General features: G+C 42.9%; 1 protein-coding gene across 1 annotated transcript in view; it reads left to right on the top strand.

Annotated features, from left to right (window-relative positions):
• LOC120990866 (transmembrane channel-like protein 2-A) overlaps positions 1-23,802 on the top strand; it is a 121,887-nt gene extending 98,085 nt beyond the window's left edge. Inside the window, exons 19-22 of the mRNA XM_040419749.1 lie at positions 16,840-16,963; positions 19,186-19,371; positions 22,071-22,121; positions 23,771-23,802. Coding sequence (XP_040275683.1) covers positions 16,840-16,963; positions 19,186-19,371; positions 22,071-22,121; positions 23,771-23,802 — 393 coding nt within the window. The remainder of the gene's footprint in view (positions 1-16,839; positions 16,964-19,185; positions 19,372-22,070; positions 22,122-23,770) is intronic.
• Positions 23,803-26,043: the final 2,241 nt, after the last annotated feature.

Raw genomic sequence — 26,043 nt, 5'->3', positions numbered from 1 at the left:
AAGCCGTGGACGATGGTACAGTGCCTCTTATGTCACTCATGAATGCAATGGGCTTGCCTGTAGGTCCTGGGACCCCCCTCCCAGAGAGATGATAGACCAGCCAGGTGGTGGGAACCAGCTAAACGCTTCAGCGCCATCTTGGGCGTCCCCCTCCACGAGCCCTGCAAAGCAAAGGCAGCGCACGCAGACAGGGGAGCAGAACTGAGGGGAAAGCGACTCTCCTGCATTTGATATACAGGGTCAATTACCATTATCTGACTGCATTGCTTCTATTCCCACATCAGATGCCTCAGCCTCGGGATCTTTACTCAAAGAAATGCTGTTAGCGTTCAGCCAATCACTCCAACTGATCAGCCAATCACACAATTGATCTCCCCCTTGAAATCAACGGTTGCAAACCTAGGCAACAGAGAATTTGCAAGCTCTCACAATCAGCTTATCGACTCCCATCAGGCTTTAGAGGATGAAGTCACTTCACTAAGAGCCTAAGTAGTGGATTTACAAGACTGCTTTTGTAGGGCACACAGGATTGCACGCTGTGGCGAAAGCCACTTCGCCACGGTGTTTTGGAGGGGGCTGTTTGCCCGCCTCCTGCCCCTGGATTACGTCCCTTTAAGAAACTTATATGGGCTATTGGACTTCTTGGATTCTTTCTCTTCCCCTTCCCTTGGATCCATTGTTCTCCAGCAGGCCGTTATCTCAGGGGCACGGCCAGACCAGTGGAAACTGGTTTGGGCAGGAAAAGCCATGCTTGCAAGTGATAAAAAAGAGACTTTTACTAACTTTTAAACCCCTGAACCTATTCAAGTGAATTTTGGATAGGTTTGTCCACAAGTTATACTGGTTAAATTGATATAAGTTACTTGTATGTACGATGTAAACTCACAAAGTTGTAACAATTTATAAGAAGTGTAACTTTTCAGCTTAGGAGATAATTGAGTAGATACAGTAATTAACTCAATTATCTCCTAGACAGAGGGGAGGAATATGCTGGGTGTGTTTCTATTGTCCCATTGTGTCTGATTGGCTGCTGTACTTGCATTGTATGTGTTGTAATATGTTTATTGGTTAATGTATAGGTCCAGGGGGTATTTCTCTGGACTGACAAGGGAAAATAAAAGAGGCTGTATGCCCCAGGACAGTGTGTTCTGCTTAACCCTCAAGCGAAGTGTCGTCTCGTTCTTGGGGGGGATAGGAGTGTATGCTGTTACAGTGCGACTGCCAGGAGTGTAAACTGTTCATAGGGTTTTTCCTGTTCGGCTGTATACAGCCTTCATGTGTTTTCCCTTTGGGAGTATGGAGTAGTCACGTGCTTGCAGTTCTGGAAATTGGTGCCTGCAGTAACTGCCTGTCAATCTGAAAGGAGGATATCGTCTGAACGGAGTTGTGTGCTGAACGGTCCGTTACAATTGGTGGCAGCAGTGGGATCATTCTCACGGCCCAGAAGGACAGCTACAAGGCAACACCAGTTCCTGGATTACAAATTGAGGGCAACGCTAGTACCCGTACAGCGCCCCTATCTACAAAGGAACCAAAATCAGCAGAGCAAGCATGGAGCCCTGCTACACTCAGGAGGAGTTTGATAGAGAGGTTAATGGGGTGCTGTCTCTCTTGGGACCCAACCACGCGGAAAACCTCATACAGATCGTGAAGTGGAGGATCAGAGAGTACCTGCAGGCCATGGCAGCGGTAAACAGGGGGGAGAAACCCCAGCGGCCGAGCAAGTTCCCGGGAGCTGAAGGTGCTTCCCAGAGGCAGTGTGAGTTACAGGGAGATGAAGGTGCTGTCCTTCCTCCCCAACAGCCGAGTATTGTATTGGGAGCAGAGACAACCGATCTCTCTCTCCAGCGGCAGTGTGTACCCTTAGGAGAGGAGACAGTTGGTCCCTCTCCACAGCATCCAAGTGAGCCACAGGGAGCTGAAGGTGCTGTCCTTCCTCCCCAGTGGCAGTGTGTCCTGCAGGGAGCAGAGATAGTTGGTCTCTCTCCCCAGCAGCCAAGTGAGTCCCAGGGAGCTGAAGGTACCGTCATTGCTCCCCAGCGGCAGTGTGAGTTACAGGGAGCGGAAGGTGCCGTCCTTTCTCCCCAGCACCAGTGTGTATTCATGGGAGAAGAGACAGTCAGTCCTCTCCCCCAACAGGAACCAGAAGTACCGGAGGTCGCGGACCTCATAGACTGGTCCTGGGAGGACTCCCAGCAGGCAGGGGGAGATGGGACCAAAGTCTCTCTACCAGCCCTACAGGGATGCTGGGCAGTCGGCCCAGATCTCCAACGGCAGTGTGAGTACCAGGAGGAGGAGGTAAGCGATCCCTACCCTCCACAGCTAACCCCTACCGAGGTACTGAGGTCAGTAGAGGAGCCGTTAGCTTCCTCTGACCCCCTCCCAGCAGAAGAGCTGGCATCTGGGCAGAGCGCCGCTGGCTTCTGCCCTAACTTTCCCTTTGTCACCGGGCAGGACTATACCCTGGTTGCTCCAGCGGAAGAGCTGGAAACTGGGCAGAGCACAGTTGGCCTCTGCCCTCCTTTGCCCCCTTGTCCCAGGCTTGTCTATCTGCAGGTCCCCCCAGCTGAAGCGCTGGCACCAGAGCAGAGTACCGCCAGTCTCTGCTCACTCAGTGACCCACAAAGCCAAGAGACCAGTGCCCAACACAGCCATGGTGAAGCCATGGGACCGAAACAAGCTACAAAATTCCCGGGTGCAGTAACCAAGTGTTGGGGGGGGGACTGCACTGCGGATTGTATATTATTGTGGGGGGGCTGCCTTGTTGATTGTAATTTACTGTGGGTAGGTGACTCAACTAACTCAGGCACTGACCAACAGAAGGTCAGCTACCTGGTTAGTCTCCCCCCGAATGGGAAGATATGTGGCGAAAGCCACTTTGCTACGGTGTTTTGGAGGGGGCTGTTTGCCCGCCTCCTGCCCCTGGATTACGTCCCTTTAAGAAACTTATTTGGGCTATTGGAATTCTTGGATTCTTTCTCTTCCCCTTCCCTTGGACCCATTGTTCTCCAGCAGGGCGTTATCTCAGGGGCACGGCCAGACTAGTGGGAACTGGTTTGGGCAGGAAAAGCCATGCTTGCAAGTGATAAAAAAGAGACTTTTACTAACTTTTAAACCCCTGAACCTATTCAAGTGAATTTTGGATAGGTTTGTCCACAAGTTATACTGGTTAAATTGATATAAGTTATATGTATGTACGATGTAAACTCACAAAGTTGTAACAATTTATAAGAAGTGTAACTTTTCAGCTTAGGAGATAATTGAGTAGATACAGTATTTGACTCAATTATCTCCTAGACAGAGGGGAGGAATATGCTGGGTGTGTTTCTATTGTCCCATTGTGTCCGATTTGCTGCTGTACTTGCATTGTATGTGTTGTAATATGTTTATTGGTTAATGTATAGGTCCAGGGGGTATTTCTCTGGACTGACAAGGGAAAATAAAAGAGGCTGTATGCCCTAGGACAGTGTGTTCTGCTTAACCCTCAAGCGAAGTGTCGTCTCGTTCTTGGGGGGGGATAGGAGTGTATCCTGTTATAGTGCGACTGCCAGGAGTGTAAACTGTTCATAGGGTTTTTCCTGTTCGGCTGTATACAGCCTTCTTGTGTTTTCCCTTTGGGAGTATGGAGTAGTCACGTGCTTGCAGTTCGGGAAATTGGTGCTTGCAGTAACTGCCTGTCAATCTGAAAGGAGGATATCGTCTGAACGGAGTTGTGTGCTGAACGGTCCGTTACACACGCCCCGTGATGTTCTAGCGAGAGTGCACTACTACCATGTCAAAGAAAAAGCCATGAATGCAACCCGCAAGCTCAAAGAGTTACCTGCTTCCTACCAGTCTGTCAAAATCTTGCTGATCTCTCTGCAACCACACTGAAACAGAGAAGACAGCTTCTACCAATAACTGCCGCGCTGAGAGAACATAATATACCTAATCGCTGGAGATTCCCTGTGAAAATTATCACCCGCAACAATAATAAATTTGTGATTTCCTCGGTATGGGATGGAGTTCGGCTTCTCACAGGATGGAACATTACAGTACAGCAATCTGGCTCCACGTCATCTGATCCACCCACCAAAGTGAGGTTCGAATGCAAGATATCTTCATCCAAGTGAAGTCCTTCACAACGAGAAACCACCTGGTCACCTTAAGTATAGCGCAACTAAGCTGCTGTAGGTGCTGGACTGCACCACCTTGATAGTTTATATCACTTAGTTACTTTTTAATTGCCAGTTTCAATAGCCCACTAATGATATGCTGTCTTCCTTACAGAAGACACTTACACCCACGGTTAAGTTCCACCCAACACGTGGAATAAATCACACTGTTTACACCCTGATTTATACGGGTTTGTGTTGTTTATTTCTCTTTTCTAGGACTCAGTCTCCTCATCTGCTCCTGACACGATCCGTGAGTAACAATATGGACGACCCTCTCGGCTTCTCTGGCATCCTCTCTCCACACCACCCACTTTCCTAAAATGTCACACATACGGTACAGTTTTTGGAATTTTCTAAATGGTACTTAAGGTGACCTCTTTTAACGTTAAGGGACTCAATAGCACCTTTAAACGCTCCCTAATGTGAAAAGAGGTGCTATCCTTGAAATCAGATATATTCTGTGCGCAGGAAGCACACATTATACAATAAGACGCACACAGACTTAGACACCCTCAATACACACAAATATTACAAGCACATTTGAGAAAAAACAAAGAGGAGTTCTAATGGCCATTAGGAACACCATAGCCTTCTCTCAGATGTCACTCACCATTGATCCCAAAGGGAGATATATCATACTGGTATACTGGTAGGCTTTTTTTTAACAATGTTAAATACACACGTGTACACTGGATGCCCCAAACCGCAGACAAGTGCACTTTCTAAACAGGGTGTTTCAAAAAGTAAGCAATTTACAGAAACATATCATAAACTTCAAACCATTGAAGCTCTAAACAAACAACCACCCTCCCTCAACTATCAAGAGCAAATCCATCAACTAAGAATGGCGTTGAGTGAATTCTTACAATATTCGGATGAAAAACAAATGAGTACACTAAATGCACAATACTACTCCCAAAACAACAAATGCAGCAAATTACTAACCAAACACTTGAAACAAAAAGCCCAAAAATCCAGAATTCCATACCTGCTTCAGGCCACTGGTTCACATAAATTATATGATCCCAAAGACATAGCTAACAGATTGAGAATATTATTTCTCCCATAATCTAGAAACAAACGGTACAGAACCCCCATTCCCCCTAGATATAACATCCTTGTTAAATAAGATATCATTCCTGACACTGTCCCCCAAACAAATCAACTCGCTTAACTCCCCTATAACGGAGAGGGAAATAATGCAAATTATCAAAAACCTCCCCATGCACAAGGCTGCAGGCCCAGATGGCCTCTCCAATACATACTTTAAAACCTACAAGAATATTATAACCCCACATATGTTCAACATGTTCTCAGAAGTGATCTCAAATGGCGCCGTTGATAAAGAAATGTTAATGGCCACCATAGTAACTCTTCCTAAACCAGGGAAAGACCCACACTGTCCACAAAACTTTCACCCAATATCCCTTCTAAACACAGATATAAAATTATTCTCCAAAATCATAGCCACAAGAATATCCCAAAGTCTACCTAGCATTATACACTCGGATCAAACGGGTTTCTTAGGGGAAGACAGGCGTCAGACAACACCAGACGCTTCCTCAATCTTATTGACTGGATAGAAAGAACCAAATGCCCTGCATTATTGGTTGCTATGGACACTGAGAAAGCGTTTGATCGTATCAATTGGGCATTCGCCTTCTCAGTCTTGGATCGCCTAGGTCTCACTGGATACATCATAGATGCCATCAAATCACTTTACAAAACTCCTTCAGCTAGAGTGTTGGCAAATGGTACATTATCTGATCCCTTTGAGATCACAAATGGCACCCGTCAAGGATGCCCGTTATCTCCCCTAATTTTTGTACTTACTATTGAGCCTCTAGCCCAGGCAATCAGACAACACGAATCCATAGAAGGCATAAAAATGGGAACCTCTACACACAAGATATCGCTATTTGCAGGTGACATTATTCTCTCCCTGACAAATCCAGATACATCTCTACAAAACTCTCTCAATATAATTCAAGAATTTGGCAAGCTTTCCTATTATAAATTAAATCTAGAGAAGTCACAAATACTCCTACTTAAAATTAAGGCACAAATTTGTGATAACCTTCAACAGAAATATGCATTTGACTGGCAATCTACCCATGTAAAATACCTAGGTGTCTATCTGACTCCCTCGATGCAAACCCTGTACAAAACCAACTACTGTATGTCCCAATGTTGAGATCTATGGAACAGGAACTTAAAAAATACTCCCCCCTGGAAATATCATGGATAGGGCGCATAGCATCCTTCAAAATGTCTACATTACCCAAACTTCAGTACTTTTTTCGTATCCTACGCAAAATACCGCCTCAGAGTTTCTTTCAAAAAGCCCCCCAGCTATTAAATAATTATATTTGGCAATCTAAAAAACGCAGAATAGCTGCCCAAATATTACAAAGACATAAACACAGTGGAGGTATAGGAATGCCACATATATATGACTACTATCTAGCTACCCAAGTGTCTCAACTGAAGAAATGGTGGGACGGAGATACTTACCTGGGATGGGTGCAAATGGAACAGTCTGCTGTAACATCTGGCTCACTGAAATCCCTGTTGATGGCATCCCTCTCCGCACATTTCCAGACACCCAAAGATATGCCCGCCATAGTTAACTACTCCATCAAAAACTGGGTACAGTTTCATACGAAAACATGCAGAACAAATATTAACCTCGCCCATTTGGCCCCACTGAGAACTTTGGAGTTTTTTGTCTCCGACTTGGACTTGTGGGCCTGTGAGGCGAAGGGACTAGACTCTGTCTCCTTGCTTTTTCAAGGAGAAACGCTTAAATCTTTCATGTCGCTCATGCAGACATATGGAATTTCCAAACATGACTTTTTTAAATATCTTCAAATCAGACGTATATTGGATAGATCTTGTCCCTTCTCTGTCTTGGCAAGCACCAAACTATTTAGCAGCTGGACACTCCCTTCAGACAGGAAAACAAGTCTTAAACCTATTTAAGATCTCTTGGGGGGATAAGGACAAGTTCCAAAAGACATCTCCTCTGTTGTCTTAGGAGCTAGATACCAAAATGACCTACTTAGACCTACAGTGGGGCAAAGTATTTACATTTATCTCGAGGCATTTTAGGTGCACAACACATTATGAATCAGCGATTAAAACCATCCTGAGATGGTATTACCCTCCAGAAAGATTGCAACGTATGGGTGCTGGAGAGGCTGCGGGGGTCAAGGAGCTCTCTTTCATATCCTATGGGGCTGTCCACACATCACCCAATTATGGCAAGAGGTGTTTTCCCTGATCTCCAAAATCGTAGAGAAACAAATTCCTCCCTCCCCGTCACTGGCACTCTTGTTTATAGGTTTGGAAGACATTCCAATACAAGGGAGAATAATCAGTGCACACATTTGTCTTGCTGCCAAACTGGCAATAGCACATCAGTGGAAAACACCTGTCATACCAAACATGGCAGAAATCAGATCAAGAATAGACAAGACCTGCACATATGAAAGGATTATGGCCCTGAAAAATCACTGCATAGTGAGACACTGGCAATGATAACTATCTTTACCAAAAAAAAAATTAAAACCAGAGGCAACCCTGTACAATAGAAATGCAATATAATGAAATTTTTATGTATGCTTATGTAATAATTATGTACATGTGTTGATTAAAGAATAAAAAAAAAAAAACATGCCTCAAGTGAACACTGTAAAAAAGATGAAATAAAAACCATTTTTTGTCACCTTACATCACAAAAAGTGTAATAGCAAGCAATCAAAAAGTTATATGCACCCCAAATTAGTGCCAATCAAACTGTCATGTCATCCCGCAAAAATGATACCCTACCTAAGACAATCGCCCAAAAATAAAAAAAATCTATGGCTCTCAGACTATGGAGACACTAAAACATGATTTTATTCTTTTTGTTTCAAAAATGATATTATTGTGTAAAACTTAAATAAATTAATAAAAAAAGTATACATACTGTATTAGGTATTGCCACATCCGTAAGGACCTGCTCTATAAAAATATCACATGACCTAACCCTTCAGATGAACACCATAAAAAAAAGGGTGTCAAAAAGCCATTTTTTGTCACCTATCATCACAAAAAGTGTAATATCAAGCAATCAAAAAGTCATATGCACCCTAAAATAGTACTAGTCAAACTGTCATCTCATACCGAAAACAATGAGCCCCTACATAAGACAGTCGCCCAAAAAACAAACAAAAAACTATGGCTTTCAGAATATGGAGACACTAAAAAATACTTTTTTTTTAAAAATGCTTTATTATGTAAAACTGAAACAAACAACCATATTTGGTATTGTAACAACCTGCTCTATAAAAATACCACGTGAGCTAACCTGTCACATGAACATTGTAAATAACAAAAAATAAAAATGGTGCCAAAACAGAGTAATATAGAGCAACCAAAAATCATATGTACCCTAAAATAGTACCAATAAAACTGCCACCTTATCCCATAGTTTCCAAAATGGGGTCTTTTTTCAAGTTTCTACTCTAGGGGTGCATCAGGGGGTCTTCAAATGTGACATGGCAACTTAAAACTATCCCAGTGAAATCTGCCCTCCAAAAATCATATGACATCCTTTCCTACTGAGCCCTCCCGTGTGCCCGTACAGCAGTTTACAACCACATATGGTGTGTTCCTGTAAACTACAGAATCAGGGAAATAAATATTGAGCTTTGTTTGGCTGTTAACCCTTCCTTTGTTACTGGAAAAAATTGATTAAAATGCAAAATCTGCCAAAAAAGTGAAATTCTGAAATTTCATCTCCATTTTCCTTTCATTCTTGTGGAACACCAAAAGGGTTAACAAAGTTTTGAATACCTTGAGGGGTGTAATTTCTAAAATGGGGTGGTTTCTATTATGTAAGCCTCAGAAAGTGACTTCAGACCTGAACTGGTCCTTAAAAAGTGGGTTTTGGAAATTTTCTGAAAAATTTCAAGATTTGCTTCTAAACTTCTAAGCCTTCTAACGTCCCAAAAAAAGAATGTCATTTACAAAATGATTTAAACATGAAGTAGACATATAGGAAATGTAAAGTAATAACTATTTTAGGAGGTATCGCTATCTGTTTTAAAAGCAGAGAAATAGAAATTTTGAAAATTGTATTTTGCAAATTTTGGGTAAATTTGTTTTTTTTTATAAAAATTAAATATTTTGACTTAAATTTACCACTGTCATGAAGTACAATATGTGACGAGAAAACAATCTCTGGCCTGGATAAGTAAAAGTGTTTTAAAGTTATCACCACATAAAGTCCCACATGTCAGATTTTTAAAAAGTGGCCAGGTCCTTAAGGTGAAAAATTGCAGGGTCCTTAAGGGGTTAAGGACCAGGCCAATTTTTGGAAATTTGAAATGTGTCACTTTATGTGGTAATAACTTTGGAACACTTTTACTTATCTAAGCTATTCTGAAACTGTTTTCTCGTGACACATTGTACTTCATGATAGTGGTAAATTTATAAAAAAATCACAAATTTACCCAAAAAAAATGGAGCAATTCGCAACTTTCCAAATTTCAATTTCTCTGCTTTTAAAACAGATAGTAATACCTCATATAATAGTTATTACTTTACATTTCCCATACGTCTACTTTATGTTTGGATCATTTTGTGAATGCCATTTTATTTTTTGGGGATGTTAGAAGGCTTAGAAGCAAATCTTTACATTTTTCAGAAAATTTCCAAAACCCACTTTTTTTAAGGATCAGTTCAGTTATGAAGTCACTGTGGGGTTTACATAATAGAAAACGCCTAGAAATGGCCCCATTTTAGAAACTACACCCCTCAAAGTATTAAAAACTTATTTTACAAACTTTGTTAACCCTTTAGGTGTTCCACAAGAATTAATGGAAAATGTAGATGAAATTTCAGAATTTCACTTTTTTGGCAGATTTTCCATTTTAATAATTTTTTTTTCCAGTAACAAAGCAAGGGTTAACAGCCAAACAAAACGCAATATTCATTTCCCTGATTCTGTAGTTTACATAAACACCCCATTTGTGATCGAAAACTGCTGTATGGGCACACGGCAGGGCGCAGAAGGAAAGGAGCGCCATATGGTTTTTGGAGGGCAGATGTCACATTTGAAGACCCCCTGATCCACGCTTAGAGTAGAAACTCCAAAAAAGTGACCTCATTTTGGAAACTACGGGATAAGATGGCAGTTTTGTTGGTACTATTTTAGGGTACATATGATTTTTAGTTGCTCTATATTGCACTTTTTGTGAAGCAAGGTAACAAAAAATAGCCGTTTTGGCACCGTTTTTATTTTTAGTTTTTTACAATGTTCTTTTGACAGGTTAGATCATGTGCTATTTTTATACAGCAGGTAGTTATGGACACGACAATACCAAATATGACAACTTTTTGGGGTTATTTGTTTCAGTTTTACATAATAAAGCTTTGAAATAAAAGATTTTTTAGTATATCCATATTCTGAAAGTCATAGTTTTTTTTTTTTTTTGGGTGACTGTAGGGGCTAATTTTTTTCAGGATGAGATAACGGTTTGGATGGTACTAATTTAGGGTGCATATGACTTTTTGATTGCTTGGTATTACACTTTTTTATGTAAGGTGACAAAAAATTATTTATTAATTTTTTTTTTTATTTTTTTTTACGGTGTTTACCTGAGGGTTTAGGTCATGTGATATTTTTATACAGCAGGTTAGTAGGGACGAGGAAATACCTAACATGTATACTTTTTTTTATTTATTTAAGTTTTACACAATAACAACATTTTTGACACCAAAAAAATCATGTTTTAGTGTCTCTAGATTCTGAGAGCCATAGTTTTTTTTTATTTTTTGGGCGATTGTCCTAGGTAGGGTCTCATTTTTTGCAGGTTGAGATTATGGTTTGATTGGTACTATTTTGGGGTGCATATGACTTTTTGATCACTTCTAACAACCATGAAGACGTACAACACACCCTGAACATAAACCCACACCTAACAAATAACAAGTGAGGTAGGGAACCAGGAGCAAACATAAGGAAAGACAATTTATATCCAATAAGGTGGCCCTCAAGTACATGGCAGAATCACCCAGGCAAGGAGCAGAGCTCCATCACCAAACAAGGCTGTAGAACCACTGCCCCCAGCCTGCAAGCCACAGGTATATAACAAGCTTGCAGCCACACCTAGGACACACCATAATCCCCACTAGCTAGAAGATTAACCCCTAGCACACCAAACAGCAGGGAGGCACACCTTAAAGGGGAATTGCACATGCAAACCAAAAACTACACGTTGCCACCAGCAACGAGTCTGCATGGCAACAGCATCACGGTCAGACAGCAATATGACCGTGACACCACCATTCACAATAGGTGATTGTCAGAGCTTATCTTTTCTTTCCTTGTACAATGACCTCTGCACAGATCAGAGCATGCCGAGAAAACTCCCATAGAAGTCAATGAGGTTCCACCGTTGCATCTATGACCATGGGGCTGCTGTAAAGCAATTTTCTTAATGCTTTTTAAATGCTGTTAAGAACAACTCAGGCAAGACAGCGACCACGACCCCCATATTCATGTTCAGGAAATAAAATAAAAAATCTACAATCAGAAAATAAAAACTAATTAGAAAAAGAAGATGTGCTACTATCTGGTTTTAACTTGCTTTAAGTATTGCCGGCCTTTCCTTAGGATAGGCCATCAATATAAGACTCAATTCCTAAATCTGACTGAAAGGAGACAAATCCTGCATCCCCTTCAGGGGCGTAGCTAGAAATGACTGGGCCCCATAGCAAAAAAAAATTATGGGCCCCCCTCCCGGATCTCCCACCCCCACATAACCTCTCGGACCTCGCCGCCACATCCGCAGCTCCTCATGCACTTGCAACGGTTACGCGTAGGACTGTGCACAGATGGTTGGTCACTGGCAACGCATTTGTGCCAGTGTAGGAAATGTATGAATCTAAATGTCTGTGTATTAAAGATTGTTAAATTGTACAGGGGTCTGTAACACAAGAAGGTGAAAGTACATATTGTGGGGTGTGTATGTGTATTAGACAGAAGGTAGAGAAATGTATCTTGTGTAGTTTGGGTATTAGGGAGAGTAAGGGGTATATATCTAGTGTTGATACACGTGTATATATATTTAGCAGAAAATTCAGTGCAACATAAAACGTAAACAAAAACTGGAGTTTGCGCTATATGTCCCCTTATATATAAGGGGTGCTGGCTGGCTTGGCCTCAGGGGTGCTGACAGGCTTGGACTCGGGGGTGCTGACAGGCTTGGCCTCAGGGGTGCTGATAGGCTTGGCATCAGGGGTGCTGGCTGGCTTGGCCTCAGGGGTGCTGGCTGGCTTGGCCTCAGGGGTGCTGGCTCGCTTGGCCGGGCAGAAGGAGTGTGGGAGACTGTGAGGCCTTTTTTCTCCAAGCTGCTCTTGAAAAAAATATTTTTCATCATACCTCAGGTCAGACCACCAATCAGACCCCCAATGTTAATCAGACCTCAGCTAAGAGCCCCAATAAGATCCCCAATGTTAATAAGACCCCAATAAGACCTCAGATGACACCTCAGCTCAGACCCCAATATGAATGACACCCAATCAGACCTCAGATAAGAGCCCCATGCCTCATAGCAGCCCCAGTAGCCTCATAGCAGCCCCCAGTAGCCTTATAGCAGCCCCCAGTAGCCTCTTCATCAGCCCCGGTGCCTCTCACCAGCCCCCAGTGCCTCTCCATCAGCACCCAGTCAGTGCATCTCCATCAGCCCCCAGTGCCTCTCACCAGCCCCCAGTGCCTCTCACCAGCCCTCAGTGCCTCTCCATCAGCCCCAGTGCCTCTCACCAGCGGCCCCCCAGTGCATCTCTATAAGCCCCCAGTGCCTCTCACCAGCCCCCAGTGCCCTCTCCATCAGCCCCCAATGTGCCCTCCCTGGTATTAAAATCATTGGTGGTCAGTGCACCCTCCCCCTCCCCTGTATTAAAATCATTGGTGGGCAGTGCCCCCTCCCCCTTCCAAGTATTAAAATCATTGGTGGACAGTGCGCCCTCCCCTGTATTAAAATCATTGGTGGGCAGTGCACCCTCCCCCCCTCCCCTGTATTGAAATCATTGGTGGGCAGTGCACCCTTCCCCCTCTCCCCTGTATTAAAATAATTGGTGGGCAGTGCAGCCTTCCCCCCCCTCCCCTGTATTAAAATCATTGGTGGGCAGTGCGCCCTCCCCCCCAGTATTAAAACATTGGTGGGCAGTGCACCCTCCCCCTTCCCCTCCCAAGTATTAAAAGTATTGGTGGGCAGTGCGCCCTCCCCCCCCTCCCCAGTATTAAAATCATTGGTGGGCAGTGCGTCCTCCCCCTCCCCCCATCATTGGTGGCAGCGGCAGTTCCAATCGGAGTCCCAGCAGTGTAATGCTGGGGCTCCGATCGGTTACCATGGCAGCCAGGACGCTACTGAAGTCCTGTCTGTCATGGTCAGTTAGTCAGCAGCATACTTACATGCGCTGTGGCCGCCCGACGCTCCTTCTTCTTGTAACTCACAGGTCTGTGCGGCGCATTGCTTATGCTTATAGCAATGTGCCGCACAGACCTGTGACGAGTTACAAGAAGAAGGAGCACTGGGCGGCCACAGCGCATGTAAGTATATTGCTACAGAGTAACTGGCCATGGCAGACAGAACATCAGTAGCGTCCTGGCTGCCATGGTAACCGAACCGCTGTAACCAATGATGGGGGGGAGGCTGATCCCTATCGCACCGCCACTCGCCGCATGATTTTTTTTTTTTGTAAATGTCAGCCAGCGGCCCAGGCCCCCAGTGGCGTAGGGCCCCTGCTATGGCGATCCCTACACCACTGATCCCCTTTATTGTTCACCAAGAACAGCCCCTTGATTTTGGTAGTGGATGTGCTTAGTATCACAGTTGAGCACACTCACTTGAGTTCACTTGAGCTGCAATTATCACAGCCATTAGAAAAAGTACAGTGCTTTGTCTGGGAAACAGTGAATAGGATGCGATAACCCATTCACTCTGCGGATCAGTGGGGGTGCTGTTATTCATACCCCCACCAATCCAATATCTATGGTCTATCTTATACAAGAGCCATCTATATTTTAGTCCTGGATAACTCATGTAAGTGATAAAATTCCCACTGCCTAAGGGCCCATTCAGATGGCCCTGTGTTGCTTTCAGCATCTGATCCGCAATTTTGTGGATTAGATGCAAACCTGCAGGCTTCTATTGGCTAATGCATTTTTTTGGGAATATCTCAGGAACGGTACGTCCTAGAGAGCTGAGACCTGTTCTAAAACCTTCCCGGCCACCTGATGTACCTGTGTGAAAAATTTTGTGATTGCAAATGCGGATTCCTTTAGCGGACATACATACATACACACATACACTCAGCTTTATATATTAGATTGTGGAGAGAATCAGGACAGAATGGTATAAAAAGTGGACATTTGCTTTAATGTACCATTGGGATGGTGAAAAAGCTAAGATACAGTCAGGTCCATAAATATTGGGACATCGACACAATTCTAACACTTTTGGCTCTATACACCACCATAATGGATTTGAAATGAAACAAACAAGATGTGCTTTAACTGCAGACTGTCAGCTTTAATTTGAGGGTATTTACATCCAAATCAGGTGAACCATGTAGAAATTACAACAAATCAAACTTTCACTTTTTAATACTTGGTTGCAAATCCTTTATAGTCAATTACAGCCTGAAGTCTGGAATGCATAGACATCACCAGATGCTGGGTTTCATCCCTGGTGATGCTCTGCCAGGCCTCTACTGCAACTGTCTTCAGTTCCTGCTTGTTCTTGGGGCATTTTCCCTTCAGTTTTGTCTTCAGAAAGTGAAATGCATGCTCAATCGGATTCAGGTCAGGAGATTGACTTGGCCATTGCATAACATTCCACTTCTTTCCCTTAAAAAACCTCTTTGGTTGCTTTTGCAGTATGCTTTGGGTCATTGTCCATCTGCACTGTGAAGCGCCATCCAATGAGTTCTGAAGCATTTGGCTGAATATGAGCAGATAATATTGCCCGAAACACTTCAGAATTCATCCTGGTGCTTTTGTCAGCAGTCACATCATCAATAAATACAAGAGAACCAGTTCCATTGGCAGCCATACATGCCCACGCCATGGCACTACCGCCACCATGCTTCACTGATGAGGTGGTATGCTTATGATCATGAGCAGTTCCTTTCCTTCTCCATACTCTTCTCTTCCCATCACTCTGGTACAAGTTGATCTTGGTCTCATCTGTCCATAGGATGTTGTTCCAGAACTGTGAAGGCTTTTTTAGATGTTGTTTGGCAAACTCTAATCTGGCCTTCCTGTTTTTGAGGCTCACCAATGGTTTACATCTCGTGGTGAACCGTCTGTATTCACTCTGGTGAAGTCTTCTCTTGATTGTTGACTTTGACACACATAAACCTACCTCCTGGAGAGTGTTCCTGATCTGGCCAACTGTTGTGAAGGGTGTTTTCTTCACCAGGGAAAGAATTCTTCGGTCATCCACCAGAGTTGTTTTCTGTGGTCTTCCGGACTTTTGGTGTTGCTGAGCTCACCGGTGCGTCCTTTCTTTTTAAGAATGTTCCAAACAGTTGTTTTGGCCACGACTAATGTTTCTGCTATCTCTCTGATGGTTTTTTTTTTTTTTTTTTTCAGCCTAATGATGGCTTGCTCCACTGATAGTGACAGCTCTTTGGATCTCATCTTGAGAGTTGACAGCAACAGATTCCAAATGCAAATAGCACACTTGAAATGAACTCTGGACCTTTTATCTGCTCATTGTAATTGGGATAATGAGGGAATAACACACACCTGGCCGTGGAATAGCTGAGAAGCCAATTGTCCCATTACTTTTGGTCCCTTAACAAGTAGGAGGTACATATGCAAACTGTTGTAATTCCTGCACCGTTCACCTGATTTGGATGTAAATACCCTCAAATTAAAGCTGACAGTCTGCAGGTAAAGAACGTCTTGTTCGTTTCATTTCAAATCCATTTTGGTGGTGTATAGAGTCAAAAATGTTAGAATTGTGTTGATGTCCCAATATTTATGGACCTGACTGTAGGTGTTTATCGGACTTATATAGGTAACTAATGTATACATGTTAATTCTTGTTTATATGTCACGTAAAGTTTTCTCTTCACCGATTTTTTTCTCATACTAAAACCTACCATGGTCCCTAATGGAGGAAGCCTTGACATTTGTAGTAAACCCTGCCTCCAGATTCATTTGGTAAAGAGCCTTAAACAGCAATTAAGAGTTAATTTTACCAACTGACGGTATTACACCTGCAGATAGTCAGACAGCTCATTGCTAACAAGCGTTAGAAGGAATTCTTGCGAGCGATGATCTGCCAGTGTAATACTGCCGCGGATTATCTGATGAACAAGCTCGTTCATTGGGCAATCGCAGTTTTTAAGCAGGCTGAAAAATCATTGTTTGCTGGTGGCAGATTGTGCTGTCTAATCTGTGATGTCTGCTGCCAGCAAATAATGATTTTGTATGGGCATGAGCGATGGCATTGGCAAGCTCTCCTTTCCCATACTGAAGAGCACACAGTTGTCAGGAAGGAACGTTTTCTTCCCAACAATTGTCAGCCTCATCTGCTGGTCTAATACCCCCCTTAGTTAATTTGAAAAATCTTGATTGATTTTTTTGTTGTTTTTTTCTATGCAATTTAAACTTATAAAGAAACGGGATGATGAGAAAAGTAAACGCAACAACACCGTCTCGACAAATGAATTAATGAGAGATTTGGAAGGGTTACTGCCTCCTAGTGTGAGATATGGTATCAAGAAGGAAATGGAAGAAAGAGGTAAGAGTCTTCGAACTTAGGGCAACCTAAAATCTGTATATAAGACACTTCCAAACCCTGAGTTGTGTATAATCCAGTAGTGTCAAAAACCAAATTGAAAAACCTTGGCAATTTGAGTCAACATCACATGCAGCTTTTGACCATGCACAGCCCGAAACCTCTCCTGTGCAGATGCATTATAATGACCCCTAGGATTCCAAAAAGCATGGAAACACCAGTATAACTTCCCAATCCATCAAAGCATGCGACCATCTTAAAGGGGTTTTCCAGCCTTATCCTCATTTTTAACCTGGCCCAGAAATATGTCATGCCTAATGAAAGAATCATACTGACTTGTTCCCTGCTGCTCCGTTCCATGAACTTCCAGTTTCAATCCTGTAAACTTCTAGATGGGGTCACATATGCAGATGCAGTCAATGACATGCCGTAACGTTCAGGTGACTGGTAGTTTACAGGCCAGAAACTGGAAGAACAGACCCAAAATATTGGTAGAGAGCAGGTGAGCATAATTTTTTCATTGGGCATGACACGCTACTAGGTCAGGTTAACAAACGAGCATGAGGATGGCAAACTCCTTTAATATGAATCTTACAAGACTGAATACTTTAACCCTTTTAGGATGAAGTTTTTTTAGTTTTTTTAGAGGGATTATCCAGGAAAAGATATTTATGACTAAGGACTCATGCACACGACCGTATGCCCTCCGAGACATACGGTCCGTGAGCAGGCCATATGTCCCAGAGCGGCATACATCGTGCGCATGGGAGCGCACAGCATCATAGATTACTATGATGCTGTGCATATCGGGCCGCCCGCGGGGCTATTTTCCCACACTCATAATATCATATGAGTGCAGGACAATAGTCCCGCCGGCGGCCCGATGCGCACAGTATCATAGTAACCTATGATTCTGTGCGCTCCCGTGCGCACGATGTATGGCGCTCCGGGACATCTGTCCCTTCTCACGGACCGTATGCCTTGAAGGGCATACGGTCGTGTGCATGAGCCATTATCCTCAGGATAGGTCATCAGTAGAGAAGAGCAAAGTTTTGAAAAATTTGATTCGGCAGCTTTGCTAAAGTTTGCCAAGAAATTTGATTAATTACGAATTAATTTGTCACAAATCGCTATAAATGAGGTATACCCAGGCCACACTGCCTTAGGGTACGGCCACACAAAGCAGTCATGCTGCGGGCGGGTTGCTGCCATGCATTTCTCGATATAAATTATGTTGCCACATTCCAAGAATTGTAGCATTTTTTTCACCAGTATAACCTTATGAGAGACAGTTATGTTTTTGGATCATTTTAGTCCCATAAGATTAATGAATTTTATTTGCAGTTATGGTTGAATGTGAAAAAAGCTAATTCCGCTGTTTGTTTTTGTGTATTTTTTATACACCCTTGTGCAGTCATTTGATAGCTTCAATAATAATGCTTTGGTACACACAGTATAACAAAGCATTATTGCCTAACAATACAAAACTGGCAGGCAATCTCTTAGGCTTGTGCCTTTGGCACGGCCTGACAGTTAATACGCCTTGCAAGGCCAAGAAGCCTTTGTTTGGCCCCCAGCTGCCTTGACAACCATCGGCAGCCTGCGAATATGTTGCAGAAGTGCTGATACAGAAACAGTGAGAGCCCTGTCCCTCTGTTAAACCCTTTGATGCCGCTGTAGGATTGCAGTTGTATATTACCGCTGGCACCCGCTGCTGATGGCACAGGCACAGCTCTTGGACATGTGAGAAGATAGTCCTTACCAGTCCACAATGTATAGTTATACATGGAGCTCACAGGTTCATGCCTACTGCCTTAACTCGCACTGCTCATTGATCAAACCCAATGTAATGTTTACATGCCAAGCATTTTTTTTCCATAAGATACAGTTTTGATCAGTTTTTATTATTTGTCATTTTTAACCCCATAATGTCATGTGACGTATCCATAAAAGTGCTTCTTTACATTCTGTGATGAATATATGCATCACAATGACAGATCATAGCTGTGAGCCTAAAACAATTGTTTGGATAGTAGATAACAGTGATCCTGACAGGTTAACCCTTTAGATGCCACTGTAAATAGCATTGATTGACTGGTGTGTCAGTTGTGGAATGTACATTATTTTTGGTCTATTTTGTGAGGGCAGTGAATGGTGGGGTATTGTGGAATGGTTGAGAATTAGGATGAATTTCATAGTTAACATTTCACTTTTTTTTTTTTCAGCAGATGAAATATATCTCAAACCTAACACAAACAATGAAACTAATTCTAGACCTGGTAAGCTACCTTCACCCGTGAAAAATGGCCCGAAGTTGACTATTACAAAACCACCAATTCAGTCTGAGGTGGTAACAACCTTATCTACTAAGAAGCTTCAAGTTAATGCCATAAGACCACAACCAGGCAGAGGTAGAGGACAAACCTCTTGAAACTGCAATAAAAAGATTGGTCATGTGCTCATTATTATAGGATTTTGTCATCTTTTTAGGTAATAATCAAAAACAAAATTCAAATGACAATTTCATTTAAAAAAATCTTGCATTTTAGAGAATATTTTACTGATTAAAAATGTAAAAAAGTTGAGAAAATTAGTTAGAGCTTGGTATGCTCTAGACAAGATATAAAGATCTTTAGGTATATTTCCTGTGGTAAGCTTGTCCTCTTTGCTACCACCCAGGGCCTGGACAAGGTATTTGGGGGCCCAAGGCAGACAAGGCAAATTGCACTTCTTCCCCCAAATCAATTACTTTCTAATAAAGAGATTTAAACAAACAGTCACAGGCCTATAAATCCAGTGACTTACAGGTGACTTCTCCACTGATTTGTGTTTTTTTTTTTTCATTTTCTTCTCCATTTGGTCGAGACCATTATGATGGTTTTTCATGAAGACTGCAGAGTTCACTGCGCAGGCATCTTTAGCCAGGGCTGTGCAACCCCTATTGCCATGATTAATAAATGGCACATGGTAAATGAGGTCTCCTATGGATTATGGATTATGGCTCTATAGATTCAGGTTACACCACAGACTTTGGTTTATTGTTTCTGCAGTCTATCCCCACCCGCTATAGCAAAAAAACGTCCTATCCAGCTGTCCCCTTTAAGACTGCCATCCTGTAGTGTTCAACAATACTGTGCTTGCTGCTTCCCCATGTGCCCACATTACTGTACCAACAGTGTTGCCAATGACTAGTGATGAGCGGCATAGGCAATATTCGAATTTGCAATATTTTGCGAATTTTTGGCCGAGAATTTGTGGTCTCCAGTCATTGTTTACTTGATTGCGAAAATCGGCAATGTAATATATTCACGTGAATTTGCGATAAATTCGTAATAAATTTGCGATTAGAATATTCAACATTATTCGCGAATACGAATATATAGCACTATATTCTAAATATTTGCGAATTCTCATAGTGGCTATATTCGCAATTAAAATTTGCGATTAAAATATTTGCGCTCAACACTACCAATGACCCAAAATACAATACTGCCAAAATAAAAGTGCTGAATGACGCAGGTACAGAACTAGAAAAAAATGGGCCCTAAAGCAGACTTTAGTCATCAAACCCTAGACCAGACCCCAAAGTATATTCAAACCTGAGGTCGCAATCCAAAATTAATGGAGTTTTATAAACTGCTTACAGCGTTATAAAATAATAAATTTCTTCCCAGTCACTGGCTGCATGTCCAAGTTGACAGCGACTTGAACGTACAGAGACGAGCGAAGACATGGAAAGCAGCAGAAGGAGAGAATACAATCCAGAATCAATACAGACCTTGAGACATACCCCCAAATTAATACAGTTAACAAAAATTCATACAGACTTCAAGACCAGTTTTCAAAATTTATACAGACCTCCTGACAGACCAAATAATTAACACAGAACTCAACACTAATACAGACCCCAGATCCAACTCCAAATTCATTGCCCCACTTATACCAGTACACATATTCCCAGTTATACCTGTGCACATCATCTCCCATTATATCATTACACACATCTCCCCAGTTATACCAGTACAAATTGCCCAAGTTATACCAGTATCAACTTTCAGTACAAATTAGACTCTACACATTAAAGAAACACCACTAATAAACAGAACACCTATATACTGTATTTTCCTAGCAATATATATCCCCAATAATTAATTAAACACCTTCACAAATACCAATAATGAAATCTTTATTAGTTGTAAATATTATACGAATACCTCATACATAAAATATATATCATGGTCCATATAATATATAGTAAAAAGACTAGTGCTTTACTGCAGTGCATATAACATTATAACTTTTTAAATAATTTTTATGTATGAGGTATTTATTGATATTTGCAAAGGTGTTTGGGATATTATCTGCCAGGAAAATATATAGGCTATTCCACTACCCGTTACCTGCAAACCATCTCCACCCCTAAATGCGGACCTTAAACATAAAGAAAGTGACTTACCTCTCCTCATATACTCCGGGAGTTGCTGCCGATCCCGCTCTGATGCACTCTTGCTCCAGACGCACAAACTCCACCATGACCTGACCTCGCACAGTGTCCGCTCACAGTGCATGCCTACAGAAATTGCACTGTCAGGATGACACAGTGAAGTGCGGACGGCGCCTGGACGGAAGGGACACAGGGTGCGCAGAGTTAAAGCCAGTGCTAGCACCGCTACTCTCACGGCTCCTTGGGCCTCCATCAGTAATGAGTGCTTCCACAAAGTGCTCATTAGTTAACAATTTGAAAAAAACATTTTTTTTACTACAATAAAATTGTGCCCCCTCAGATGGATAGTAAGTTGGTGCCCTACCTGTCGTTCTGGCCCTGCTACCACCTGCCATTGATTGCATGGCATCCATACAGTCCTGCACAGTTAGTGTCCATTCACTTATCCGTAGTGTATTGCAGATCCGCAAATTGTGGATGAGAGGCAACAGATGTGACTGCAAGATGTCCTGCTAAGCTGTTAGTGTCCCTCGTATCACTACTAGGAGTGAGCGACTGTCGTATGCGATGCCTCCTCAGATCAACACACCAGTCGTTGAGGCAGTGTGTTGCCTCTGCTTTGAAGTGCTCCATATTCAAACCCAACTGTTTTTGAATCCCAAATAGAACTTGGATTTGTTGCTAAAGATGACATGGTTTCAGATCGTAGCAATCCAGGTTTGTCATTCATTATGCCACTGCAAACGAAGACAATGATGGCTAGCTGTTTATGGCAGGATACATAAAAGCTGCTGTGACACCAAATTTCCTTCTGCTAAGCCCCTGTAAAAGGTGCCACCTGTGTTTGGATGGTGAACAATCAAATTGTGGGGGCTGCTTATGCTTTTTAGTACAAACGGCTCTGGAGCCTGTTTGCCATCTGTGCATGCCCACATGTAACCACTGCTCCCAGTACATCTTAACAGCTAGGTCAGAATAGCCTAAATAGTGGGAAATTTGCTGAAATGACTCTCCTGCTTCTCTCAGTCCACTCAGTCTACCGTCAAGAGGTACACTACCTCAAAGTAGCCTCTGAGAGCCTTTTTATAGGGAATTAGGGGAAGCACTTTTTCGTCTTCTTGTGGCAAGACTCAGTGTCTAATCAAACCACACCTGTAATTATTTACATATGTACCTGAGACTTAACTACGCGGCAAGTTTTCTGCAATCTGACATTGATATTTGGGTGTGTTTTTTTTTTTTTTTTTTTTATGAGTGTATGTAGCATACAAATAACATATGATCATATATAACAGTATTATATAATTTCTATACTGTACTAGATATATCTTTAAACTGAATCTGGCAGCAGTTTTATTCTGTCCTATCTGAGGGCAGCATAAACCGATCATAAATACCCTGAGCAAAACCCAAGATCAGTTTATTGAACTGAGGCCTCCTGCACACGAACGTGTGCGCCCCGTGGCTGTGCTGCAATGCACGAACACCGACCGTGGGGCAGCCGCAGAGGATCGCGGACCCATTCACTTTAATGGGTCCGCGATCTGCCCGTTTCGCAAAAAGATAGGACATGTTCTATCTTTTTGCGGAACGGAAGTACGGGACGAAACCCCACAGAAGCACTCAGTAGTGCTTCCGTGGGTTTCCGTTCCGAGCTTCCTTTCCGCACCATTCCGCATCTCCAGATTTGTGGACCCATTGAAGTGAATGGGTCCGCATCCGTGATGCGGAATGCCCACGGAACGGCGCCAGTGTATTGCGGATCCGCAAATGCGGTCCGCAATACGGCCACGGGTCGCACACATTCGTGTGCAGGAGGCCTGACCCAGTCATTTTTGCTAAAAATCAGCACTGAGTTGAGCTCAAAACTCTCTATGACATATCAACAGGTTTTAGAAAACTCAGTGACCCTTTAATATGTGGAATTTATGAACAGCAAACACTAGCCCAGAACTCTTTATTTTCAGAATCCATAAGTGTGTAAAACGTCTAGGTCACCAGAGGTAGGTGTAAAATAACCAGACACTCTTGGCAGTGAAAGGGTTAATACAAGACATCTACAAAGTGCAAAAACAGTTTTTCCCTGACACAGATAAATAAAGAACAATTGTTCCTCCTATTAATTACTGCAGTGGAAGAAGTCCACCAAATGAATGAATCACCCCTGGCTTCTAGCCAATCACTAAATACAGCGTAGGAGTTGTAAATATGTTCTAGAAAAAAATGTGAATTTCAGCCAAATAGTTGCCGTTGAGTGCGTGATGAGAAGAACATGGCTGGTGGCAGTGGAATTTGTAAACACAAAGCAATGACTTAGCTTTCTAAAGGAATTTTCCATCATTTTCTGCATTTGTTACTTTTTGCAGAGCTTTTTTCACAATCAACACTTATCACCTAACCACAGGATAGAAGATAAATGTCTGATCACTGGAGGTTGTGCTGCTGGGACCCCCGCAATGGCTAAATTGACGGTCTTCTAAGCCCCCCATTTCACCTCACTGCATGACCATAGTACAAGTTTAAAAGGTGCAGCAGTGTAGCATACATAGTGCTGCACTATTCAAAGTTTATAGGACTTAGGAAGATAGCCAAGTACAATGCTTGTCTATCTCCATTAGTCCCATAGACATATTCGACCACCATTCTATTCGAGCTTCTCCTACCTGTACTCATGGTTGTCCCATTAGTGGGCCCCCAAGTCAGACAAGTATCATCACCTTGCTTGTAGATAGGTTATAAATGTCCATTGTGAGACAACCACTAAAAAGCTTGTGGGAATGATATTGCTAAATAAAGAAATCTTATTCCACATTATACACAAACTGGATAGCCATATAAGTGGTTAAAACATGTGGAGACAGGGCACCATAAAAACCTAGCTTTTATTGCAGAGATCTACATTATAGGTTGTCAACTATAGGATGAGTGGCAACGGAATGCCCCCTATGAAATTATAAAGTCAAATAACCGAAAGCATCATGTGCTTTTGGTGATCCATATTTGACAGGGTATCCTGCTGATGTGGGTCCCTGTGATCAACGGTAATCTGTGTGGAACTCTGCAGTAAAGGTAGCCATACACATTAAAAGTTGGCTGATGTTTAAACAGGAGTTAAACATACATACATCTAGTGAACGTTCATTTCACAAACATGAGCATACACCTATTAGTCCATATTGGCCGTTACAGTTGTTCAAACTGCCCGTCAGTGACGTAACTACAATTGGCCCCACAGCAAATATTTGTATGTGGCCCCTCTCCCCAGCAACTTCTTTGCAACCCCAACTCACGTGCAACCCCCTCTCCTGTGGCTAGTCAAGACTGAGCTCTCAGACAAGGCCCGACACTCGCTTCATCCGTTTCCTACAGTGTCACTGTATATAATGTCATTGTATAATACTATTGAGGGGGCCCTGACAATAAAATCTTTTAGTCTTCCTCCTGAGGGGGCCCCTTGTGGGTCTGGACCCCAAAGCAGCTGCTTCCCCTTTACCTATGCCCCTGCTGCCCATACACATTCAACAAAATCAGGCAATGGATGAAAGATCCTTTTGAGAACGGTCTTTGAAAGAGAGATCTTTCGTCCCACTATCAGATATTGATCATAGCCAATTTCTTTTCAAACGATAATAGTCTATCATCGGTCGGCTAGCATGATCGTTCATTGTTAAATTTTACCAGACAAAAGCTTATTTTAGTTGAAAGCATCTGTTTTGATCAACTTTAGACTAATGTGTATGGCCACCTTAGATGTGTAATGATCCAAGATTAAAATATACAGTGGCTCTCCGGATGATCATAGATTTGAGATTTCTCAATCGATTCGTAAGGAGAACCAGGTTCCAGATGGAAACCATAAGGTCAGTCAGCCACATCCTCAACCCTGGAGACGTGATGGCTACTCTGGACCTCAAGGATGCTTACCTCCACATCCCGATCCACCCCTCCTCTCGGAAATTTCTCAGGATCGCGGTCCAGATTTCAGGAGTGCGCAGGCATTTTCAGTTTGCCGCCCTCCCTTTCGGAATCTCATCTGCCCCTCTTATCTTCACCAAGGTGGTAGTGTCGGTGGTGGAAGCTCTGAGACTTCAGGGACTGACCATTGTTCCCTACTTGGATGATTGGTTTCTTCTAGGCTCTTCAGTTCCAATACTTACCCATCATCTTCATGTCGCAGTTTCCTTTCTGCTCCGCCTAGGCTGGATCATCAACTGGCAGAAGTCGGATGTGAGCCCATTGACTTCAATCCATTACTTAGGATTCGTGGTCGACTCTCTGGAGATGTCCCTCCAGTTGACGCCAGAAAGAAGAGAGTGGATTCAGGACCTGGCGAGGATCCTTTCAGTCCCACGTCGAGTCTCCATCTGGACTCTCATGAAGATGCTGGGGCTCATATCAGCAGCTGCGGATGCAGTCCCTTGGCCCTTAAGGCACCTCCATCCTCTTCAATCGGAGGTCTTAGACAAATGGAACGGCAGCCCTGCGGGGCTAGATTCCCTGTGCTCCCTATCCAACCAAACCCGGAATTCCCTCAGATGGTGGTTCCATCTGCCAGCGGGAAAGTCTATGACCCAACCAGATTGGCTCATATTGACAACAGACGCGTCCCTTGTAGGCTGGGGCGCCCATTTAGACGGAT

Source organism: Bufo bufo, chromosome 2 (assembly GCF_905171765.1).
Source record: "Bufo bufo chromosome 2, aBufBuf1.1, whole genome shotgun sequence".
NCBI classification, from domain to species: domain Eukaryota; kingdom Metazoa; phylum Chordata; class Amphibia; order Anura; family Bufonidae; genus Bufo; species Bufo bufo.
Note: the sequence above shows the minus strand (reverse complement) of the source record. Positions and strands in the feature narration are given on the sequence as shown.